Below are 23,117 nucleotides of genomic sequence, written 5' to 3'. Positions count from 1 at the left end.
TTATGTTGCAATGAAGAAGAAAGGAAATAAATAAGAAAAAATAATAACTAAAAATACACATATTTTTGAAAATTTAAAAAATAAAAGTTTTATTTTCTTTGTTGGTCCTCACAAATACATTCACTGTGCCACGTAAGCGTCTATGGAGTAAATTCTTTTAGTTTTAAACAGTTCATGAGTGATAGGACAATCATGAAGTTGGACTGTATAATTGGAATTTCGAATATAAATTGGAGGGGGGTTAGACCATTTTCTCTAATATTAAAACAAATGTATTTAAATACATTTTATAACATTTAAAAAGAATAACTTTATGAAATAGTAAAAGTCAATTTAGAATTTACTGTCAATGAATTTCTATTTTAAAGCCATTTTTTAAAAGTCTAATGTATTTTTTAAGTGGCTTTTCATTATGCTGCCCACTTGGCTTAACCGTATTGCAACCTACTCTTATATATATAAAAATAAATAAAAATGAAACTTTCGCAAATAACTATTATAATAAACTTAATTACGCTCCATAGCTATAGTTTGCATACTTACGAGATGTAGCTATAATTTAAGCTTCCTCGTTTGTATAATTTGTGAATTTGTATAATTCGCAAGTTTGTCAAATTTGCGGGTACATTTGTATAATTCAACTATTTTTATATAAACTCGAAATAACAAATTTTATAATTACAAACATCATAAGTGTAAGCAATTATACAAATTCTGAATTATACAAAAGTTATACAAATTATATTATACAAATTCTGAATTATACAAACGTGCAAATTATATAATACTAAAAAGCTGAGCCGCGTAATTATAGCTAAAAGTATGTTCTAAGTTATAATTAAGGCAAACTATAACGATGTTGAGTAATTAGCTAGTATATGTTTGCTTATATGCATAATATATATATATATTTATTACATACTGACATGAATATAAAAATTACATACTATTATCCTATAAATATTTCTTATAGCCCTCACAAAACGCAGACAATTTCACTAGTATAAATTATAACCTAAATCAAAGTACTTGTTTTGTTTTTATTTGTTTGTTGTGGAGTTTGAGAAAACAAATAAAACTTTGAAATTATGTCTTTTAATTTTGTGGTTTTAAATATATTATGTAGATGTAGGATATTCAAATTAAAATTTATCAAATTAGAAAAATATCCCTTTAAAAATAAATCAAATTAAAAAAATATTCACTATATTCACTTTTACTTGTTCATTTTGAGTTTTGCACGCTCCTAGAAAAATAACGATTAATATAAATATTTTATTATAATATCTATATTAATGTATAATTTTTTATCTTAAAAATAATATAAAAACAAATAAGTAATACGTATTAAAGATAAAATAAAAAGAAAATGATATTTTTTAATTTGTTAAAAGTAACAACAACAACAACAACATACCCAGTGGAATCCCACTAGGTGGGGTCTGGGGAGGGTAGGGTGTACGCAGACTTTACCACTACCTCGTGGAGGTAGAGAGGCTGTTTCCGGTAATTTGTTAAAAGTGATGATTAAAATTTTTAAAAAGTATTTTTAAAATAATGAACACTAAGTAGGCGTTTGGTCATGAGATACCATATCACGATATGGTGTTGTGAGATGGAATCAGCGTTTGGATATGCGATTTTACGCTGATTCCATCTCATGATTCCATATCATGAGAGGTGATATCATGTTCTCCAAAAATCATGATATGAAATTATATGGTGATTCCATATCATGATTTGAGATATTTTAATACAATAATTGATCCATGAGTTTATATTTTGTTAAAACAACCCCACATTTATATCTACTAACCATTTGTTTCATATGTAAATAAAATTTATAATCACATCATTACTTTTTAAAATTTATTATTTTCACCAATATAAAATTTATTATTACTTTACATTTGGTGAATATAAATGGTAAAATAGAAATTCATTTGGTGAATATAAATAACAACGAAGGGAGTAATACTTTTTTGATTTTTCATAATAAAAAAAAAGTCTTAATCTTATGACTAAGCATAATATTGATAAAAGACAATTTTCATTAGCGGCGCCACACTTTCTTAATCTTAGTATTCGCAAAATGTTTGTTCACATGACTGAAGAATATCAAGTCCAATGGATTGAGGACTTGGGAAAAATTTGATCAATTAGTTATTAATATTTAGTCAAGTGGACTAGTTATAATTTTTTTGATTAGATTTTATTAGAAGTGTTTTTGACTCAAACTTGTGGTAATTTTTTAAAATTTCGTTATTCTATAATATTTAACTATTGATTTTTCTTGTAAATAGTTAGAAGTCAGTGATGTTTGTTAATTTTTATCTTAGTGTATTTAACTTTTAAGTTAATATTTACTCACTAATGTATGTTTTTTTTTCTACTTTATAGGTTATTTGTAAGAGTAGTTGAGAGATATGAGCATATCAAGTACAATTTATGTTCAATTTTTTTTATTAAATTAAAGTTAGATGAAACAATTACTTAAGTGGAGAACAAATAACTTTGTAATAATTTATTATGCGATTATATAATTTTTTGTTTATTTGATAAAATTGAATAAACAATTGATGCTATTTTAATAGTTTTACAACTTATGAAATTTTTATGTTTATGAGAAAATATACAACACAAAAATTTTATATCGCATGTCCAAATAAATCTTTAATTTCATCTCAAAATTTCATATCATGATACCGATCGCATGGGCAAACGGGCCCTAAAACTAAAGCACAGAGTAACAATTGTAGGTAAGTAGGTGGGGTGGGGTACAGGCACATCCGAATAGCGTAATACTTTTTCAACTTAAGGGCTTTGGGCTTCCGCCTGTCAAGTATCGCTCTCTCGCCGTTGGTTTTTGATGATCGAGTCATGTCCGTTGCTTTCTTAGAGTTGAAGACGAAGACAAATGGAGCTGCAAACGAAGGTCGCGCAAGCTGTTCACGTGCTAAATCACGATAGCCGATCGTGCAACCGTGTTGCTGCTAATCAATGGCTAGTACAGTTTCAACAGACAGATGCTGCTTGGGAAGTCGCCACGTCCATCCTGACATCCAATTATCACCAGCAATTTGTTTGTGACTTTGAAGTCGAATTTTTTGCCGCTCAGATTCTCAAGCGAAAGGTTAGAGCCCAATAAATTCTCTTTCTCCCCGTTCACCTTTTTTTTTTTATTGCATATGAAAGGTCCCAACCCTTCTCTTCATTTACATGTTTGGGGCTCGTCAAATCCTCAGCCGGATGGGTAAGGAAACATCTAAAAGGGGCACACAACTTATTGTTTAAAAAGCTGTAATAGGGTGGATACCCAGCACACTCGATAGTAATCACTGGTCCTTAAATTTGATGACAGCAAAGAGGAATGTAATGGTACTGAACTAATTGCATCATCATTTTGGACAAATTGGGACGGTCTAAGTTACCAAATATTCCTTGTTTTTCTTTCTTTCATTTGTGGCAGGGAGAAAATGAGTTTGCAATTATCTCAAACTTGCAGATTATTGGTGTCTGTCGTAGTGTTATTGGATGTGTTTTGATTATTGTCTTTGAATTCTATGCAAACATATAGTGAAAGACTTGGAGGTTTATCCATCATTTTTTCCGTACATTGTAAGGTCATGATGTGTGATTATATTAGTTTATTGAGATTATTACATGATTTACGGTACTTAGGTTTGATTTAGTTTTATTCAATTACTATATTTATACCTAGATTAGATCTAAACTTGCCTAGAATCAGTAGTTTACCAAAGTTATACCACTTGCAATTAATATATTTCCAACCAAGCTTAAGAGAATAATCAAGCTTATGACTATTCACCTATTCTCTTCAAGTACTCAGTATTTGTAGACTCTGGCATCCTTCACTGAAGTTTCAATTTTTTTGATGAATTTACGAGAAGTTTTGCAGCTAAGTTACTTCTATCAATCCACGGGAAAATAACCCCTGTTGCTATCCATTTTGATTTCTCCTAGTACTATCAATGTAAAATTAGAGGTAGTAATCATTATATATCACTGATCCGCTTCAGGCGAACTATGGTTTGTGGGCCAAGGTTCTCTTAGTTAAGAATGGTAAGTTATTGCTGAGAGGTTAGTCAAAGAATAATTGATGCACAATTGTTAAAATTCCTAAGGAAGTAAACTGTATGTAATTTTTGGCATAATCTTTGTGCTTCATTTATACAACCTTTCCATTCTTTTTTTAATAAGGTAATAATTTCAGTAAAAAGTGGAAAAATCCGTATACAAGAGGTATCTCATGGGTACACTGAAAGGAAACTAGAAACAACAAACTACTTTGCAACTTTACAAAATCTTTTTCAACCCTTTCAAATGCTCTCCTATTTCTCTGTTCCCAAATAATCCACATAATTGCTGAAGTGGCAACATTCCATGCCCTTGGACTGCTCTTCCCCCTCCTATAAGTTCATTATGCAGCGCCTCAGCACCTGATTATACTTCCATTAAATTGTACTGTGCTGTATTTAGGGAAGGAGAAATCATATCTCTTATTTCTACTTTTTTTTTGAGAAAGGTAACATTACTTCTATATATCCACAGGTATACTACATCAAAGTGTAGTCCCCCTCCAAAAAGTTTTACTTACATCATTCCTAGGATCTTCTAGTTACAACCAGTCAATAATATTAAACACATTTTCAGCATCTCCTATCACTACTTGCTTACACCAAAAATAATAAAGCCCTAGGCAATTAGTCTTTATCTTCTGGATATTGTTCTGTTTTCCTTCAAAGCATCTTTGATTCCTTTCTTTCCAAATTGTCCACCAAATGCAAGCTGGGACAATCCTCCATCTCCTCATTTTTTCCTGCATTTCCATCCCTGTTCCAGCATTGTAGGACTTCTATAATACTCCCAGGCTTTGTCCACTTAATCTTCCTCTTTTGGATAAACATCTGCCACAATTGATCAGTCCATTTGCAGTGTAAAAAGAGATGGTTGATTGGCTCCACCTGTTCTTCACATAGATAGCAACTTGAGCGTAGATTGGGTTTCCTCTTGTTTAAGTTCTCATGTGTCAAGACTGCCTGCTTTGCCAAGAGCCATGTGAAGTAATTCACCTTGTAGGGAATTTCTGTTCTCCAGATCATCCTCCAGGGCCATCCTGCATGCTGCTCCTCCGTAGACCTGAGTTCTCTGTATGCTGATTTTACAGTGAACTCTCCCCCTCTCTCCCCCTTCCATACTAGTCTATCTTCCTCTCCTGTCAGATTGGTAGCCATTTGCATTGTATCATGAAATCTTGCTATGGTTGTCATCTCCCAATCATTTAGTCCCCTTCTTAGAAACAGGTTCCACCCTTGTCCTGTCCATATCTCTGCCACTGTTGCTTCTTGTCCTTGGCTCAGACTATGTAGTACAGGGAAGGCATGTTAGGGAAGGCATGTTTGAGTGCTTCCTGTCCACACCAAATGTCATTCCAAAAAGCTACTTTTTCTCCATTGCCCACCTTGCAGCTTGTTGAGGTTGCTTATATCTTATTGATAGTGTGAGGTTATTGTCTGATTTGCAGATACAAAATGAAGGAAGCTACTTGCAAATGGGAGCAAAAGATGCTCTGCTAAATGCTCTTCTATTGGCTGCTAAGAGATTTAGTTTAGGCCCTCCACAGGTGATTCAACGTTCTGCTTGCAATTTTTTTTTTATGAATGTTAAAAGTGTTACTTATATTTGCTGAGATCTTATTTTGTTGGAAACAGCTGTTGACTCAAATTTGTCTTGCTCTCTCTGCACTCATGCTTCATGCTGTAGAGCATGGAAAACCAATTGAGAAGCTCTTTTGCAGTCTCCAAAGTTTGGAAAACCATGATGAAGGCAACATCGCTGTCTTGGAAATGCTCACAGTCCTTCCAGAAGTCGTGGAGGATCAGAATACTGAATACAGAATTAGTTCGGCTCAGCGACGCGAGTATGGTCGAGAGGTTTAGAACTCCTTTTTGATTGTTTTAAAAGCTGCAGTTTTTTTCTTTTGGAAAAGTTGATGCTTTATAATGCATGGCTGCCCTTTATCCAGCTTCTATATCTTACATGTATATTTTCCTGCAAGGAGCAGCTTCTTTCACATACTTCAGTGGTTCTTGAGTTCCTTCATCGTCAGAGTGATATGAGTTTTAGCAGTAGCATTCAACTCCAGGGCAGGCACAGAAAAATTTTGCGTTGTTTGTTAAGTTGGGTAAGTTCATCTTGACTAAATACATTAACCAGGTCTTTTGGTGGTCAATTGATAACTAGAAGAAATTAAGCAGATTCTTCTGATTCATTTCTGAACTTTGCCAGCTCCCTGACTCTTAACTAACAATGTAAAGGAGAGCCGACCTTTTGCTACTTTGCTTTTGTAACTATTGTGAATCTACTTGATGCCTGCAATAGAACTAATTACTTCAATTAAAAAAAAGAAAAAAATAAGCAGAGACTGTTTCAAAGGAAAAGATTAAGATATGAGGACTGATATAATGCTAATAATATGATGATAAACACTGGTATTTGGCTCTATTAATCAATAATTGTCATCAACTCTTTGCCGGCAACTAGATTCTGCAAATCTTATTTGTTCTTGAGTATTTTATTTATCCTTTTTTTTTCCACTTTAAAAGGAATTGGAGTCTCATATATCTGATAAGAGACAGAAAAAAATCTAATCATCGATCCTCCCCCTCTCTATTTGCACTAACCAAGATTTAGGTGTAGTCTAACTTCCTTGGGTGCGGAGAAACCCAATATTCTAACTTCCTAGCAAAAAGGAACTCTCACAACTATATAAAACCTGATCTTCACCCTAGGTGTATAGTATACCTGGTGCAGATAAAATCCTAGCCCTAGCTGGGTCTTTCAGTTCATTGAACTACTGGATCACCAAGAGAGTTATCATATTCTGAATGAATCACAGTACTGGTTTGCCATCTTTGGTTTGATGGTCGTGCTTACTCATGCCTGTTCTGAGTTATTTTGATCTCATAAGAAGACTTTTTATGCTTTTGACATAAATATTTTTTCTTGTAAAATAACGGGGAATCTGCTGGAGTAATAAAATTTGTGGGTGTCCAATATTAGCATTATGTATTGGAATGTCTGTGACTGAGGCCACTCAGAGTCTTTATGGTATGAGCTAAAGGATTTTTTTTGTTGATTGCTGCCCTCTGATGACTTCTTTTTGATAAGAGGGTGGCATCTTGTCTTACTTCTATTTTGTCGGAAACACAATTTTTGTTGATAATAAAATAGGAAAGAACAGAGAAGTTGGAGGAAATTACTTTGAGCAGTAGTCCTGCAAAGAGTCCAGGAGAAGCAAATTGTAACATTCTGTGTACCAGCAACAAACGACTGTTTGAAATGAAAAGACAATTGACTATTCATGAAAAAGTATTCCCCAGTTTTTGGATTTTCATTTCTTTATGTAAAAGAGAGTTGGATCAAAGGCCTCATGTCTGTACCCTTCCGGAGAACTACTCTTGAAATGAAGAGTTATGTTCTATTGTTGCTAAGCTGTTATTAATCCAACACTGATGAGTCTGTTGACATTTAAGAATGTTTTGCATCACACATGTGGGAATATAATATTTTGCAGCCCATTGAAGGCCCTAAATTCTTTAATTTCTTATAAATCTCAACCATCCATGATTAAAGTATGTACACGCTTCAACTATTTGACTAGTATTTATTTATATTTGTTAACTCTTAAAAAAACTAAATTATTTAACTTTGTCCTGAATGGAAACTGTTATCGGAAAATATGCTTTATTTAATTCTTATTTGCATCTTGTCGTTGAGTTGGGAGTGGTGCCAGAATCAGATACATGGGTCATTTCTTGTATTTCTCTTAAATGTCTCTGCTACCAACCTTTGTTCAATAGGTTCGAGCTGGTTGTTTCTCGGAGATTCCACCTAACTGTTTGGCTGGACATCCACTTCTGAGTTTCGTTTTTAACTCTTTGCAGGTAATATGTATTGCTAAATATTCTTAAAACCTAGCATGCATTGGTAATATTCTAATGATGTCTTCAAGTTGCTTCAAGTTCTGAAGTTGTTAATACCTAGTTACCTGCTCAAATGGTTAACAGGTGTCGTCTTCATTTGATCTAGCCATTGAAGTTCTCACTGAACTTGTGAGTCGACATGAGGTATAATATTCATTTTCTTGTAAGCGACTTATGTGAACTGGTTTCTTTATTTATATTAAGGAAAAACAGAGAAAAAGGATGGAAAAGTAAGTATACTATCCCAACAAATTGGACATTTGGAGTGTGAAGTAACATAACATGGGTGGTCCTACATTGGATTAGCATCCAACCCAAAACCTAAAGTCCTTAGAAGCTTTATAACTCATCTCAGACGTATATAAGCTAGCACTCTCACATTGTGATCCAATTTTGAGGTTCCACGCAAATGTAGTTGCAAGTTTACTATTTTGAGAATAGGGCAGTGTTATCAAGAACATAAAGCACAAAAAAGCTCTGAGGTTCTTTGGGGCTTTTAGTGCAAATAAAGCATGAGCTTTAATGAAAAAAGGCACAAAGGGATAAAAAAATACAAATATATATGTTTAGTCCAAGATTAATAATTATAAGCATGAGTGACAAATATATGAAGAAAGAAATTAAGAAAAAAATTCACGATAAAATGAAATATGAATTGTTTAGTATAGTCTCTTTATTAGAGGCTCATTGATAAGAAAAAGTATGCTTTAAACCTTGATGACGATACTGAAGCGCACATTAAGGGTGTGTTTGGTATGGAGGAAAACATTTTCAATGTTTTCTAATTTTCCCATGTTTGGTTGGCTTAAATGTTTGGCAAGTGTTTTCCAAAACTCTACTTCATCCTTTAATTTTTGTTTCTTACCCTACCCATACTCCGTACCCGACCCTCCCCATTCAAAAAAAATAATTAATATTTTAAAATTTTAAAATTTCAAATATATTTTTATCCTTACCACCAAACCAGCCCCCACCGTCAAACAAAAAAAATAAACTCACCCAACCCCTACTCCCTACCTCCCTTCAGAAAAACTGCTTTTGAAAAAGATGTCAAATTTATTTTTTTTTAAAACTTTTACGCCACTTCCCTCTCCACCCCCATCAATTTTTTTTCTAAATTTCTTTTTGGGAAATATTTCAAGTTTTAAAATTTTTCATTTTTAATGCCACTCCCACCCAGGCCCAGTATTTTGGACGGCGAGAGGAGACAAAAGGCGACAAGGGCCTGCCTCGCCACGCGGCGAGGCGAGCGGCGAGGCGCTCGCCTTTTTGAATCGAGGCGCCAATTAATACCAAATAAGTGGATATATATATATATATATATATATAATAAAATATTACTAAAAATATTTATGAAATATATATAATAATGAATTGCATATTTTGATATAATTACATACAAAATAAGAGGAGTATAATTGTTAAAGAAGAGAGAAAATATAATAAATATTAAAAGTATAATTTATTTTATAAATAAAAAAGGACACACTTATCTAGAGAAACTCTTTGTCTCTAGTTTTCTTTTTCAAGAAAAGTTGAAAAGACTCTACTTTTTGAAAAAAGATAAGAAAGCTGTGTACTTCCTTTACTTTTCAAGAAAAAACTCCTCCTCTTCTTCTTCTCTCTTCTTCTCTGTACTTTACTGTACTTTTCAAGAAAAAACTCCTCCTCTTCTTCTTCTCTGTACTTTTTCAAGCTGAGCAGCAGCAGCAGACGCGAACTCGCAGCAGCAGCAGTCGCGAACTCGCAGCAGCAGCAGTCGCGACAGTCGACTTCAAGTTTCCAATCGCAGCAGCAGCAGTCGCGAACTCTAATTCCAGTCGAGGGATTGATTTCAAGTCTCCGGTCGCGAAATGAGGAGCAGCAGTCGCGTCATAAGTTTGAAAAAATACCCAAAAAAAACCCTAATTTGATTATTTGGCTTTTTAATTATTAAAATTCATACTTCTAAAAAAAAAAGAAGAAAAAGGCGACGCCTATTGCATCGCCAATTCCACGTCACCCCTCGCCTTGGCTCGCCTTTTTGATCTCGCCACGCCTTGCCTGAAATAGGCGCAAACCCCTCGCCTCGCCTCGCCTTGTCGCCAAAGGCGAGAGGCGCTCGCCTTTAAGAACACTGCCCAGGCCGTCCCCATCAAATTGTTTTTGGAAAATATTTCAATCTTTTTTATTTTTTTTTTATGCCCCCTCCCCCACCCAGGCCATTCCCGTCAAATTTGTAGATATTATATTGATGTATAATTACAGTAGTTGAAGTACTTATATCCAAAGAAAATCAAACTTAACGGGTAGTTTAACGAGATAAGAAAATCTATCAACGTGATTGGCTCTAAAACATTGGCCGTGGACAAGTCACATCAAAGAAAAAGATTACATTAGTGTTCGAGATAAATGTTGTTTGCTCCTCTTGCCTCCAAAGTTCTTGTATTTCTCACCCTCCAAATGATCCACCAAATAACTGCAACTATGGTGTTCCAAACTTTTGTAGAGGTTTTAGATGCTTCCCACTATTGCCAAGGCAAAAGAAAGGTAAGGACCGTTTCAGGAGAGAACCAATTGCATTAATGTTTTGGTTGGATGCTCATACTTCATAACACTGTTTCAAAGGTAGACACATCGTGATATACATGTTATTTTATTTCACCTTCCAGATGGCTAAGCCTTAGGAGTCGTTTGGTTTGAATATAAATTATGATAGGATAAATTATGATGGAATAAGTTATGATGAGATTAGTTATGATGTGATAAGTTATACTGTGATTATTTTTTATTAAGTGTTTGGTTTGTTGTACTAAAAATAATATGCTTTTCATAATTTAAGAACTTATTTGTTTACAAAAATACCCTTCATGAATGTGAAAAGTGATGTATAAAAAGAATTTAAAGGATTATCTTTGTCATTTACCTATTTTATCCTGGATAACTTATCCAAAGATTACTACACCACCTAAGGGGAAGGATAACTTATCCCGGCACTATTTATTAATTCTGGGATAAGCTATCCCAGACTTGCCTACCAAACAACAAATTAGGTGTCATTATTAAAGCTTCAGCAGGAGAGAGAAACACTCCCAAGCATGATTCCCAAGCTATAAACTAGATCCAAAACCAACATCCATTTTTCGGTGGTCCTTCTGATCACCGAGAACCTCCACCCTCACCTGCCCTCCCTTTTCTTTCCTTCGAGGACTGTATTTACTTTGTAGTAGGTTTTAAATCCTTCGATCTCGAGAGAATCAAAGGAACGACGGGCGACTGGTACGAATGGTCTGAGAGGAGTAAACGAAACATTACTAGAACTTCTTTCAACAAGGAATCAATGATCTGGATCACTCAGGTCATGCGGGAAGCTTCAAAGACAAAAGGAAATGTGGTGGAGAGATGGAGGAGACTAGAACCTCTATCAGAAATATATTTGTGCTAGGAATTTCAACAAATATGGCAGAAGAAGGAGGTCCGTTATCATAATCCTGGAGTTGACTTTGAACTCAGGATGGAAAACATAGCAGACAAAATGGGGAGATTCCTTTCTAGTCATAGAAAGGAGGTGGAAAGTACGAAGCCGAGGTTGGTAGACAACAATTTCCCCTTTGCAGAGGTAGTGAGGAGCATTAAATGGACTAATAGAAAAGGAGATGGAGTTAATGCCCAAGCAACATTAATGAAGGATGAGGGAATCATTTGCATTAATGAATCTTCAAACATCCACAATGAAGTTTTGCAGAGACGTCTAGTTGGAGATTTTGAAGGAAGGAATAATGTACTGCCAAACCTAGCAGAAGTGAGAAGCTGGGCAATCAAGTTTTGGAGACAAAGCCATGGACTAAACATTTATGAGATGGGAGGAGCTGGAAAATTCTTGTTTGAGTTTGCGATGAAAACCACGACTGAACAGGTGAGTGTATTTGGAACAACTCGAGGGTCCAGTTAGAGTGGTGGTCCCCAACTTTAGCGGCCACAAATATGGAGAATAAACCAACATCGACCTGGACCAAGATTGTAGGCCTTCCCCTACATCTCTGGTCAGAGACTGTTTTCAAGGCCATCGGAGATCTTTGTGGAGGTTGGATTGAAACTGAAGAAGAGACACAACTACAGAATCATCTCAAATGGGCTCGAATCAAAGTGAAAGGCGATGGGTCAAGGATCCCGAAGGAGGTGACCATTATCAATGTTGGAATCTCCTTTTCCATGCAACTGTGGACAGAAATTCCGGCGAGGTTCACCATAGTAGAAGGGGGAAATGAGAAACCCATTACCCAATAGATATCGAGGATTTATCCAGAGGATAAAAGAGGGAAAGTTGTGGTGTCAACAGGAGATAAGGCTGGCAATTGGACAGGACCGGTTTTACCGGAACCGGTCCTCATTACCGGATTTATTTACTAGAACCGGGTCTTACCGGAACCGGTTTTACCGGAAATTCCCAAAGGTTCCGCCCGGTCCCTTAGTACCGGATAGGAACCGGTTTGGACCGGACCAGTTCTTACAGGATCATTGTGTACCGGTAAATTTTTTTAATTTTTTTATTAACTTTAATTACTATATAATATTATATTATTAAAAAACTTCAATTTAAAACTTTAAACTTTAAAGTAAACTAAAGTTTCAATTGAATTTAAGTTTAAACTTTAAACTTTAAAGTGTAAAATTGACTTTAAAGTTTAAAGTTTATATTGAATTTAAAGTTTAAACCTTAAAATTCAATTTTATATTAAAGTTTAAACTAATATTAAAATAGTTGAAAATTAAATTTGTAAAATGACTTGGATTAAATATAAGAGACTATTTTAAAAGAAAATCAAGGCGAATAGCCGTATATTTATTCAAATAAATAAATAAATTGTACAATACAAATATTAGAAAGAGACAAAGAGTACAATAGTACATAATCTAGGTATTGAATATTAATTATTGTACTAACTACTAACAATTGAAACTTTTTTAAAAATCTTTTCGTAACTTTTGTATCATTTCAAAAGAAACATTTTTTGGAACTTGTATTTGTCGTTCTTCTTCCATTGCTTCCATGCCATCATCACTATTATCACCAAATATTTTATCTATTTCATCTTCTATTTGGCTACTTAATTGTGGTAGTCCGGTATTTCTTCTTTCGGCATTGACCCAATCTCGAAACAACACCGATATTTTCAAACTATCCTTTGCTAATGAATATCGATGATCTCCAATCATAAATCTCGCCGCACTAAAGACTTGCTCTGAAGCGACCGATGATGCTTGAATCGCTAGCACATCTCGAACAACGCTAGCAAGGGTCGGAAATTGATTTTCACGATTCTTCCACCATACTAATATTTGAGCTTGAAGTTGTCCTTCTTCATGCCTAATCTTTTCCCGTGCCTGATTGAAATATAAATCAAAATCATTATTAGTAGATGATTCAAGCTCAAGATAATCATCCATCCAATCATCCGTATCATCACTTCTAGGCCTACAAGATGGAGGTTCAACTATTGGAATATTTTTTTCCATAGCTTTATATGTATTATATAACTCTCTAGCTTTTGTATATATGCTACTTTTACAATCTTCAACACTAGGAGTTTCATCATTTTTAATTTCTAAATTTGCATAAATCTTTTCAACCATTCTTTCAACACCTTTTAATTTGTAATTTGGGTTGAAAGTAGTAGCAGTCAAATAGATTTGAGAAATACGGAAAAAATATTTTTTGAATTTTTCAATCATAAAAGTAAGTGAATCTTCAAATCGATCTTTTCCTCTATATTTTGCAAATTCAAATGAAATAGCACAAATATTTACTAAAACATAAAAAATAGTTGGATAATATTGATCAGAAGCAACATTTGTTGCTTTATAAAATACACTTAAAAATTCAATAAGTTTTTTTGTATTTTCCCAATCTTCATAGCCAATTCTTAAATTCGGGTCCGCATTATAAGCATTAAAAACTAATTGTACCGGCTCTTGATAAATATAAGTAACTTCAAGCATTTCAAATAAAGAATTCCATCTAGTGCATACTTCTTTTGGAACTTTTCTGTATGCAAGTCCACATTTTTTACAACGATTTTTAAATTATGTAATTCTAGCTTTTACTCTAGCTTTAAAAATCCAATTACAAGCAAGTTTAATTTTTTCACAAGAAATTCAAAATTGAGAAATACCATCTTTTACTATCAAATTATACACATGTGCGACACACTTAATATGAAAAGAATCATTATCAATTGGACAAAGTCTACATTTTAAATAATCAATTGCTTTTAAATTATTAGAAGCATTATCTAAAGTGACACTCGTTATTTTATCACATATTCCATAAAATTGTAAAATAGAGCTTATTTTTGTTGCTATATAAGAACCGGTTTAGTTTCTTCAACATATTTATACCCTAATATTCATTTTTGCATGTTCCATTCATGGTCAATCCAATGGACAATAATTGTAAAATAATCATTACCATTAGGACTGCGTCCCATATCAGAAGTAATAGATAATCTACCATCATAATAAACAAATAAACAACGAAGAAAATGACAATATTCTTTTTGATATTTAAAAAGATAATTTTTAATTGTACTTCTTGGAATACCTTCATAATTTGGGTTATACAATTCTCGAATATAATGAACAAAACCAGGATGGGAAGGAAATGAAAAAGGCAAACCACAAACAACAACCATTTTAGCTAATTCTCTACGATCTTTTTCTTTACTATATGTGTGGTGTGTGCTTCGGCCAGCCGGGTTAGTCATATTTATTATACTTTGAATCATATTAGAACCTCCAACTCCCATAAAATTTTCAGGTATGGGTATTCCATTTCTATTTGCCCTTTCTATATCATCTAGGTGAGCAAGTTCTTTATTACACTTTCTCAAATGTGTTCTTAGTCGTTCCGTTCCCCCTTGTGTACCCGTAGTTACATGTTTCATGGTCAATTTACATTTCGTGCAAGTAACAATAGTTTTTTCCTCATTTTGTACCAAAAATTTCCATACTAAAGATCTTTTAACACGTACAGCGGTCTTTGAAAAAGTAGGTAAATAGGAGACTTCATCTTGTTTCGGTAATTCGGTAGCCAGACTAGTAGGGGTAGGGATCTCATCATATTCCTCATTTATTTCTACTTCCTCATCTAATTCTTCCTCAAAATTAGTAAAACATCTATTTAAAGTTTCATGATCTACTTCATTTTCGTTATTAAATTTAATAGGTCCTCGTGACATAAAAGAAGTTTCATCAACATGAGTATAATCATTAGTATTAACTCTAAATCTAGGCAAATGTTTAGAACTAGAACTACTTCCTCCCCCTCCTATTATTTTTTCCTTCCGACATTGGTCTTTTATCACTATTTCTTTCCGAATTCATGTTCAAGTTTAAAATAATTAAATATTATGAAAAACAAGCAAGATAATATAAAAAAAATAAAATAACTTAATTAATAAACAATTAAAAAATTAAAGTTGGAACGAATGTATCGAACGTCTACGTAAAAGTAGACGTATAACCAAAGCCGGAATTGAGAGATGCCAATTGAAGCTTTTGATTTACTTCAAATAAATCTCCGAACTCCAAGTCAATATCACAAAATAATAATTATGAATTTATGAGAGATTGAAAATTAAGAGATTTTATAAGATGTTAATGAAATAGTTTGTGAATTTGTGATTTAAATGAAAAAATATGGGTATATTTATGGTGTTAAGGGGTTAGAGAGGGGTGGGGGGCTGTTTTGAGCCGTTTTGGCCCCCAGCCCAACGGCTACAAATTAACGTTCACTTTTAAAAAATAAAAAATAAAATTAAAATAGGAAGTGACCGTTGAACCGGATCAACCGTATAAGAATCGGACCGGAATCGGTTCTTACCGAACCAGATCAACCGGATAAAAAATCGGGTTCCGTTTCGGTACCGGTTTCGGTACCCTATAAAACCGGTTCCTTACCGGTACGGGAACCGGACCGGACCGGTCAAAACCCTGCCCAATTGCCAGCCTTAGCAGGAGACCACGTGGGGAGGTGTTAAAAAGGAATTCTGGTGGACCCACTTTGAATTCAAAAAATTTGGGTCAGGAACCCTCAAATGCAGGCCCAATAGCCCAAAAGCATCCTGACATTACAAATCCTCCTGTGAGTTCAAAGAGACCCATGAGCTTTAATGAACCCTCACGTGACAATCACATGGCAGAAAAAAATGCCTCATAGAAATAAATAAAAGACCTAGCAACTAAATTTTTGGAAGCCTTCAGGAACTGGGAAACAAACACGGTGAAAGAATCAAACATGGTGACGCAAGTCGATGGGGGAGAGAATTTTATCTTGCATCCAAACAGAACCGGTGATGATGGGTACACAACAAACTTCTCATGAAAAAGAAGGGGAGACAAACGATACACAATCAACAAATTAAGACATGCAACTTCAACATATTCACGATGCAGAACCAGTCAACATTCAGCTTCCAAATTCCCAAGAAGACTGCGAAACAGAAGCTTCAAATTGGGTGAATTCTCATATCCTAGATTTGAGCAACACATATGGGGTGGCTTTCGAAGGATTCGAAAAGAGAAACCATAGCTTTGTTGATGAAGATTGATGAGAGGAAAACACAGCTTGATAAGAAGGGGAAAGGTAAGGCAGTCTCTACTCCAAAAAGCAGAGGTATTGGAAAGAATGAACTGAAAAACTTAAAATCCAGCCTAAATGAAGAGGTGGAAGGAAGCAGAAGTAGAGGGAGGAATCTAAGTCTAACTTGTAAATGAAAGTAAACTTGATTACCTGGAACGTAAGGGGTCTGAACAATCAGAATAACAGAACTGTAGTGAAGAGTCTAATGAAAAAATGGAAGGCAGATGTTTACTGTTTACCGGAAACAAAGATTAGCAAGGACTTAGAAGCAATGGCCAAACAACTATGGTCATGCAGGTGGATGAAATGCGGATACTTGGAAGCTGAAGGCAGTTGTGGGGGGATTTTGTTGCTGTGGGATAGTAGAATCTGGAGTGGGACCCTTGTTGAAACTGATCAATACTCCATTACTTATGAGTTTGTGTCAACTCAAAATATTTTTACCTGGTATCTCACTGGAGTATATGCTCCTCATACCAGAATTGAGAAGTTGATATGCTGGGAAGAATTGGCTGCAGTCAGGACTTTATGTGAAGGTCCATGGATCACATGTGGAGATTTCAATACCAATAGAACTATGGGAGAAAAAAGAGGATGTAACAGAATCTCATATGTTATGTCTGACTTCTCAAGGTGGATAGAGGAGATGGAGCTACATGATCCTCATTTAAATGGTGGAAAGTTCTCCTGGTTTAGAGGCATCAATCATCCTAGTGCAGCTAGACTAGACAGATTCTTATACTCGATGGAATGGGAAGAAAAATTCAAAAACATCAGGCAAAAGTTACTACCTAGAGTGCTATCTGACCACTGTCCTATCTTGTTAGAAAGTGGTAACTGGGAGCAGAAAAGGTCAAACTTTAAGTTTGAGAATTGGTGGCTTAAAGTGGAGAGTTTCACCAACTTGATTCAGAGCTGGTGGAATGAATTTCTAGTGGAAGGTTGTCCTGATTATAGATTGAATATTAAACTAAGAATGCTAAAGCAGAAACTTAAGGAGTGGAGCAAGTCAAATTTTGGGGAGCTTACTAGTAAGAAAAATAGCTTACTGGAGGAACTGACAGAAATTGATTTGATACAAGAAACCAGGGAATTGACTGAAGATGAAGTGATAATAAGAGCCACCATAGTAGTGGAGCTGGAAGAGTTGGCAAAAAATGAAGAACTTAAATGGAAACAAAAAGGGTTTTATGGCTGAAACAAGGAGATAATAACACAAGGTTCTTTCAGAGAATGGCAACAACACACAAAAGGATCAACACTATTGATAGATTGATAGACAGAGGAGAGGTAGTAGAAGACCTTGTAGAGATCAGGAACACCATGATTAGCTTCTACAAAGAACTCCACACTGAATCTGAGGAGTGGAGACCCAATTTTGATCTTATGGAATGCCCAACTATTTCTCAGGAAGAAAATGATTGGATGCAAAGACCATTTACTGAATCTGAGGTCTTGCAATGCCTACAACTTTGTGATGGAGATAAAGCTCCAGGTCCAGATGGCTACACAATGAGTTTCTTTAAATCTTGTTGGGGAATTGTAAAAGAGGATCTAATGCTGACAATTCAAAATGTCCATCAAAATGAAATTTTTGAAAAGTCTTTCAATGCCACCTTCCTAGCACTGATTCCTAAAAAACCTGGAGCAGAAGAATTGAAAGATTTCAGGCCTATTAGCTTGATAGGAGGAGTCTATAGGATCATTTCCAAACTGATTACTGAGAGGTTGAAGACAGTAATGGGGAAGTTGGTCGATGTACACCAAATGGCCTTTCTGAAAGGAAGGCAAATCATGGATGCTGCACTAATTGCTAATGAGTTGGTAGACTCCAGAGTTAAGCAAAAAATTCCTGGAATTTTATGTAAGTTGGACATAGAGAAGGCCTATGATCATGTCAATTGGTCTTTTCTGCTGAAGGTTTTACAGGACATGTGATTTGGGAGGAAATGGCTCAATTGGATAAAGTTCTGTTAAATTCTCCCTGATCATAAATGGAAACTCTGAAGGTTTTTTCCAATCACAAAGAGGTTTGAGACAAAGTGACCCTCTGTCACCTTTTCTTTTCTTGCTAGTCATGGAAGGCCTCAATCACATGATCAGAAAAGCAAATGTTAATGGATGGATTAAAGGTTTTAAGGCTCAGACTCAGGGTAATAGGGACAATGAGGTGGGAATTTCTTATCTACTATATGCAGATGATACTTTAGTTTTTTGTGAGGCTGAGGTGATACAAATTAGACACATCAGAGCAATCCTTACCATCTTTGAAGGTATATCTGGTCTGCATGTAAATTGGCAAAAAAGTTTTCTTTACCCTGTGAACCAAGTGGATAATATGGAGTTGCTAGCTAGAAATCTTGGCTGCCAAATAGCAACCCTACCTACAAGGTATCTGGGCATGCCTTTAGGAGCACAAAATAAGGAGATAGTAGTGTGGAGTGAAGTTTTGGAGAGATGTAACAAGAAGCTTGCTAGGTGGAAGAGTCAATACCTCTCCCTGGGAGGTAGGTTGACTCTAGTTAAATCAGTTCTTGATGCCCTTCTTTCATATATGATGAGCTTATTTCCTATTCCAAAGAACACTGAAAAAGATCAATCAACTCAGAAGGTCATTCCTATGGAATGGAATTAAAAAGCACAAAAGTTACCATCTAGTTAAGTGGGATACTCTTACTCTTAGCAGAAAGAAAGGGGGGCTGGGAATAAAAAAGCTCAATCTTCAGAACAATTGTCTCCTTAAAAAATGGTTGTGGAGATTCTACATTGGAGATCAGTCACTTTGGAAAAGAGTCATCCCAATGAAGTATGGACTATAAAGCCATTGGATTACTGAGGAGGCTCTTGGAACTTTTGGATGCAGTGTGTGGAAGACTATTAGAAGATTATGGTCCCAATTCAACGGCAACATCTCACTAGAAGTGGGAAATAGTAGGAAAATTGATTTTTGGAATGAACATTGGATTGGGGATGAAAGCCTGCAATCACTCTTTCCAGACCTGTTTGTGCTCACCACTCAAAACAAGGCCACAATCTCACAACTATGGAGCCCTCAGGGTTGGAATCTCATATTCAGGAGAGCTTTCAATGATTGGGAAATCGAGAGGGTCATTAATCTGTTTCAAATCCTCAATGCCTTCCTAGGCACCTCCACTGAACCTGATAAGCCTATTTGGAGATGGCAAAGCAAAGGTGTGTTTACAGTAAAGTCTTGTTAATGCAGATACAATATTGGCCAAACACTGGCCATGGAAGTTAATATGGAAGATAAAAATACCCTTGAAGATCTCATGTTTTGCTTGGTTAGTGTGCAAAAGGGCCTGCTTAACACATGAAGTGCTTCAAAAGAAAGGCAGACAAATATGCTTAAGATGTTTTATGTGTGATCAAGATGCAAAAGTTAATTGTCACTTATTCCTTCATTGCAAAGTATCTACAAGCTTATGGAACATGTTTCTTGGTCTTCTTGGTGTATGCTGGGTAATTCCAAAGTCCATTAAGGATTTGCTCTACAGCTGGAAGGAGATAGGAAGAAGGGAGTCTAATGAAGATCGGTGGGAGTTAGTCCCAGCCTGCATCTGGTGGTCCCTATGGAAAGAAAGGAATGGAAGATGCTTTGTGGATAAGAGGAACAACATCCAGAAAATTAGAATGAATTGTCTTGGTCTTTTGTACTTCTGGTGTAAACAAGATATGATGGGGGATATAGAACTCTTTGTAGACTTTATAGGTAATTTGTAATCTCCTATAAGGTAGTTTGATATGCTCTGATGAGATTGTAAGTGACCTATGCTCATCATTTATTTGATGATGAGCCTTTTGTGAATACACAATTACCTTTATCTCAAAAAGTGTCACTCTGATTTAATCCTAGGACTATTGGGTGTTATCCTTCACACCAAACGACCCCTTAGTGTTTGGGGGTACTAAAATCTTCAAGCGTATTAGCTTTGGTCTCCTTATATAACTCGGGCCTAACTCAACCCAAAAATTTACCTCAAGTGGTAACTATTATTTAAGGTTGTGTAAGGAGACTCTAACTCATACACTTATTGATCTTGGATTCTAGCATTTTCCTCTCTCCCACTTGCCCAAAGTTGAACATTAGGAGTGTGAATACATGGCACATGTGGCTAAGCATTTGGTAGCACAACATTGAAGATGAGTTTGACTCTAATACTTTGTTGAGAAAATTGACCTTGACCTTGACCTTACGCAACTTTGAAAGTTAGCCAATATTCTTGAAAGATCCAATATCCATTTTATCAACATAGTTGTGGAGCCAACTTTTGGTATTGCTGAGATGGCTTGGTATTGAGTGGGTAATGCTGAGAACTATGAAAAAAACTTTGCTTAGCTGGGCTCATAGAAGACGGACGAGGAGATGCAGGGCATGTGAAGTTGCCCCTTTAGCATTGTCATGGACCGTAGAGAGAGGAATAAGAGAGCTTATGATGGAATAGAGAAAGATTTTGTACACTTGACAAAAAGCCTCTTTCCCCTTATTTCTTTTTGGTGCAGCCATGAGGTTATTGTGTATGGATTGATTAGGTGGCATTCATAGAAATCATGTATTTAAGATTTTCAACTTTTTGTATATGGGCTAGTTAGTGCCCTCTCATTAATGATATTCTTACTTCATTAAAAAGAAGTGTAGATCATTACAAGAACATGCATATGAAGAGAAGTCATAACCGAGAAATATAGAGCCCGTTTGGATTAGCTGATAAGTAGTACGTTATGATAAGCAATTTAAGTGTTGAAATCAATTTTATAAATAAACAGTTACATGTTTGGATAAAAGTGTTGAAATTGATAATAAACAGTTGCCGTGTTTGGTAAAAATGTGCAGTAAGTTGTTCTTTCTATAAAATGACTAAAATACCCTTAATTATATTTACGAAAGATCATAAATTTAAAAGGATCTTTGCAAGGAAAATGATGAATGGCAGATGTGGGATGGAGAGGAAGTTAGAGCTTTTGTTTTGAAAAGGGATTTTAAGTATTAACCCAAGGGTGTGACCCAGTGGTCAATGAAGTGGGATGAAAAGCTAGTGGGAGGTGATAGGTATCCTGTGGAATTAGTTGAGGTGTGGGAAAGCTTGTTCGGACACCACGATTATAAAAAAGATTATTTTTTAAAGAATAAACATCTCGGCCAAACTAAAAGTGCGTATAAATTGAAAAAAACATATGTTGGGGGTGACCAACTTGCAACTTTTGGCTTATTAGCACTTTGGATGTTTACCAAATGCATAGATAAGCCAAAAGGTGTTTATAAGCCAGTTTGACTTGGCTTAAAAGTCTAGCCAAACACCCTCACAGTGTGCGGCCAGGGGAATGGAGGGCCAACTGAATAACAATGCCACAGGGAATTCCCTATGGGGACATACAACAAAGGGTGGAGAAGATTTCTAGAAAGATATCCAGATTGATGCGGGAAATGTTGCAAGGTTGATACTTTTGAGAGAAAGACGGCGTGGATACTCTGTTTTATTTGAGGCTTTCCCAACAATTTTGAACATTTCGTGTCCCCACTATTTTTTTCTGTATTTACTGGTACAAGGAGACGAACATTGTGAGACCTAAGATTTAGAAGAATTTGCAAGATTGGGAGATATTTACTCAAACTTTATACAAACAAAGGATTTCACATGTGGAAAGAGACTTGGAGATGGAGTGGACTGAGAAAGGGTAAATTTAGAGTGAAATTGTATTGCCATATGCTGCTGAAAATGGATAAAGTGAAACCTAGTTGTAGGGAGTTCATAAAAAAAATAGATAAGTTGGTACCATGTGTATGGATGCAGAGAAGATGTGAATCATTTGCTACGCCATTGCTCAATAGCCTACTCGTTGTGGTGTACTATATGAGACATGTTTGTGGTGGGACATATAATACCAAAAACTATTAGATAAATGTTATTAGGATGGAAGTCCTGAAGGATGGAGCAACGAAAAGAGCACGGGAGATAGTTCTGTTGGCAATGATGTGAACTAGATGAAAGGAAAAAGAAGCACAATTGAAAGAATTGGAAATATATTTGTATTAGTATGATGATTGGGTGCTATTACAGGCGAATCATACTTGATATTCTTCGACTCCAAAGACATTTTAGCACATTCAAGACCATTTTTGAAGAATTTAAAGTGCAATTTGTGTTCTTAAAAGCTAACATAAATCTAATGAAAGAATCCACCACTCTCAAATTTGTATCACCGGAATTCGGCTACCACCACTTTGTGGCAACCAATCCACAATAACAACATTTGCTTCCAGGATCCAAACAAAGAGTAGTATTGTTTTTCATTATTGAAAATTCATGAGATGATGACGATGTAAATATTAGATAATTTTCCATTTTAGAGAGTAAAAGAGAGTTGTTTGTGAGAAATTAAGGAAGTTACGGTGTAAAAAGGAGTTTTTTAAAAGAAAAATAACAACAAAAAAATATGATTTTGAAGGTAATTTTATCATTTAAGAGTTGGAG

The 23,117-nt window shown here is 35.2% G+C and overlaps 1 protein-coding gene across 3 annotated transcripts in view; it reads left to right on the top strand.

Annotated features, from left to right (window-relative positions):
• The first annotated feature begins 2,771 nt into the window (after positions 1 to 2,771).
• The window catches only part of LOC125846570 (transportin MOS14), a 75,169-nt gene continuing 54,823 nt past the window's right edge, over positions 2,772 to 23,117 (top strand). The window contains exons 1-6 of one of the 3 annotated variants that reach the window (XM_049526094.1): positions 2,772 to 3,133; positions 5,546 to 5,644; positions 5,733 to 5,954; positions 6,086 to 6,205; positions 7,884 to 7,967; positions 8,091 to 8,150. In XM_049526094.1, the coding sequence (XP_049382051.1) occupies positions 2,918 to 3,133; positions 5,546 to 5,644; positions 5,733 to 5,954; positions 6,086 to 6,205; positions 7,884 to 7,967; positions 8,091 to 8,150 (801 nt within the window). In that variant the 5' untranslated portion in view covers positions 2,772 to 2,917. Of the gene's footprint in view, positions 3,134 to 5,545; positions 5,645 to 5,732; positions 5,955 to 6,085; positions 6,206 to 7,883; positions 7,968 to 8,090; positions 8,151 to 23,117 lie in introns of those variants that run through there. The other 2 variants (XM_049526093.1, XM_049526095.1) reach the window with 2 other exon arrangements.

This window comes from Solanum stenotomum, chromosome 12 (assembly GCF_019186545.1).
Source record: "Solanum stenotomum isolate F172 chromosome 12, ASM1918654v1, whole genome shotgun sequence".
In the NCBI taxonomy this organism is placed as follows: domain Eukaryota; kingdom Viridiplantae; phylum Streptophyta; class Magnoliopsida; order Solanales; family Solanaceae; genus Solanum; species Solanum stenotomum.
The sequence above is the reverse complement of the archived record's forward strand: the minus strand, read 5'-3'. Positions and strand labels throughout refer to the sequence as shown.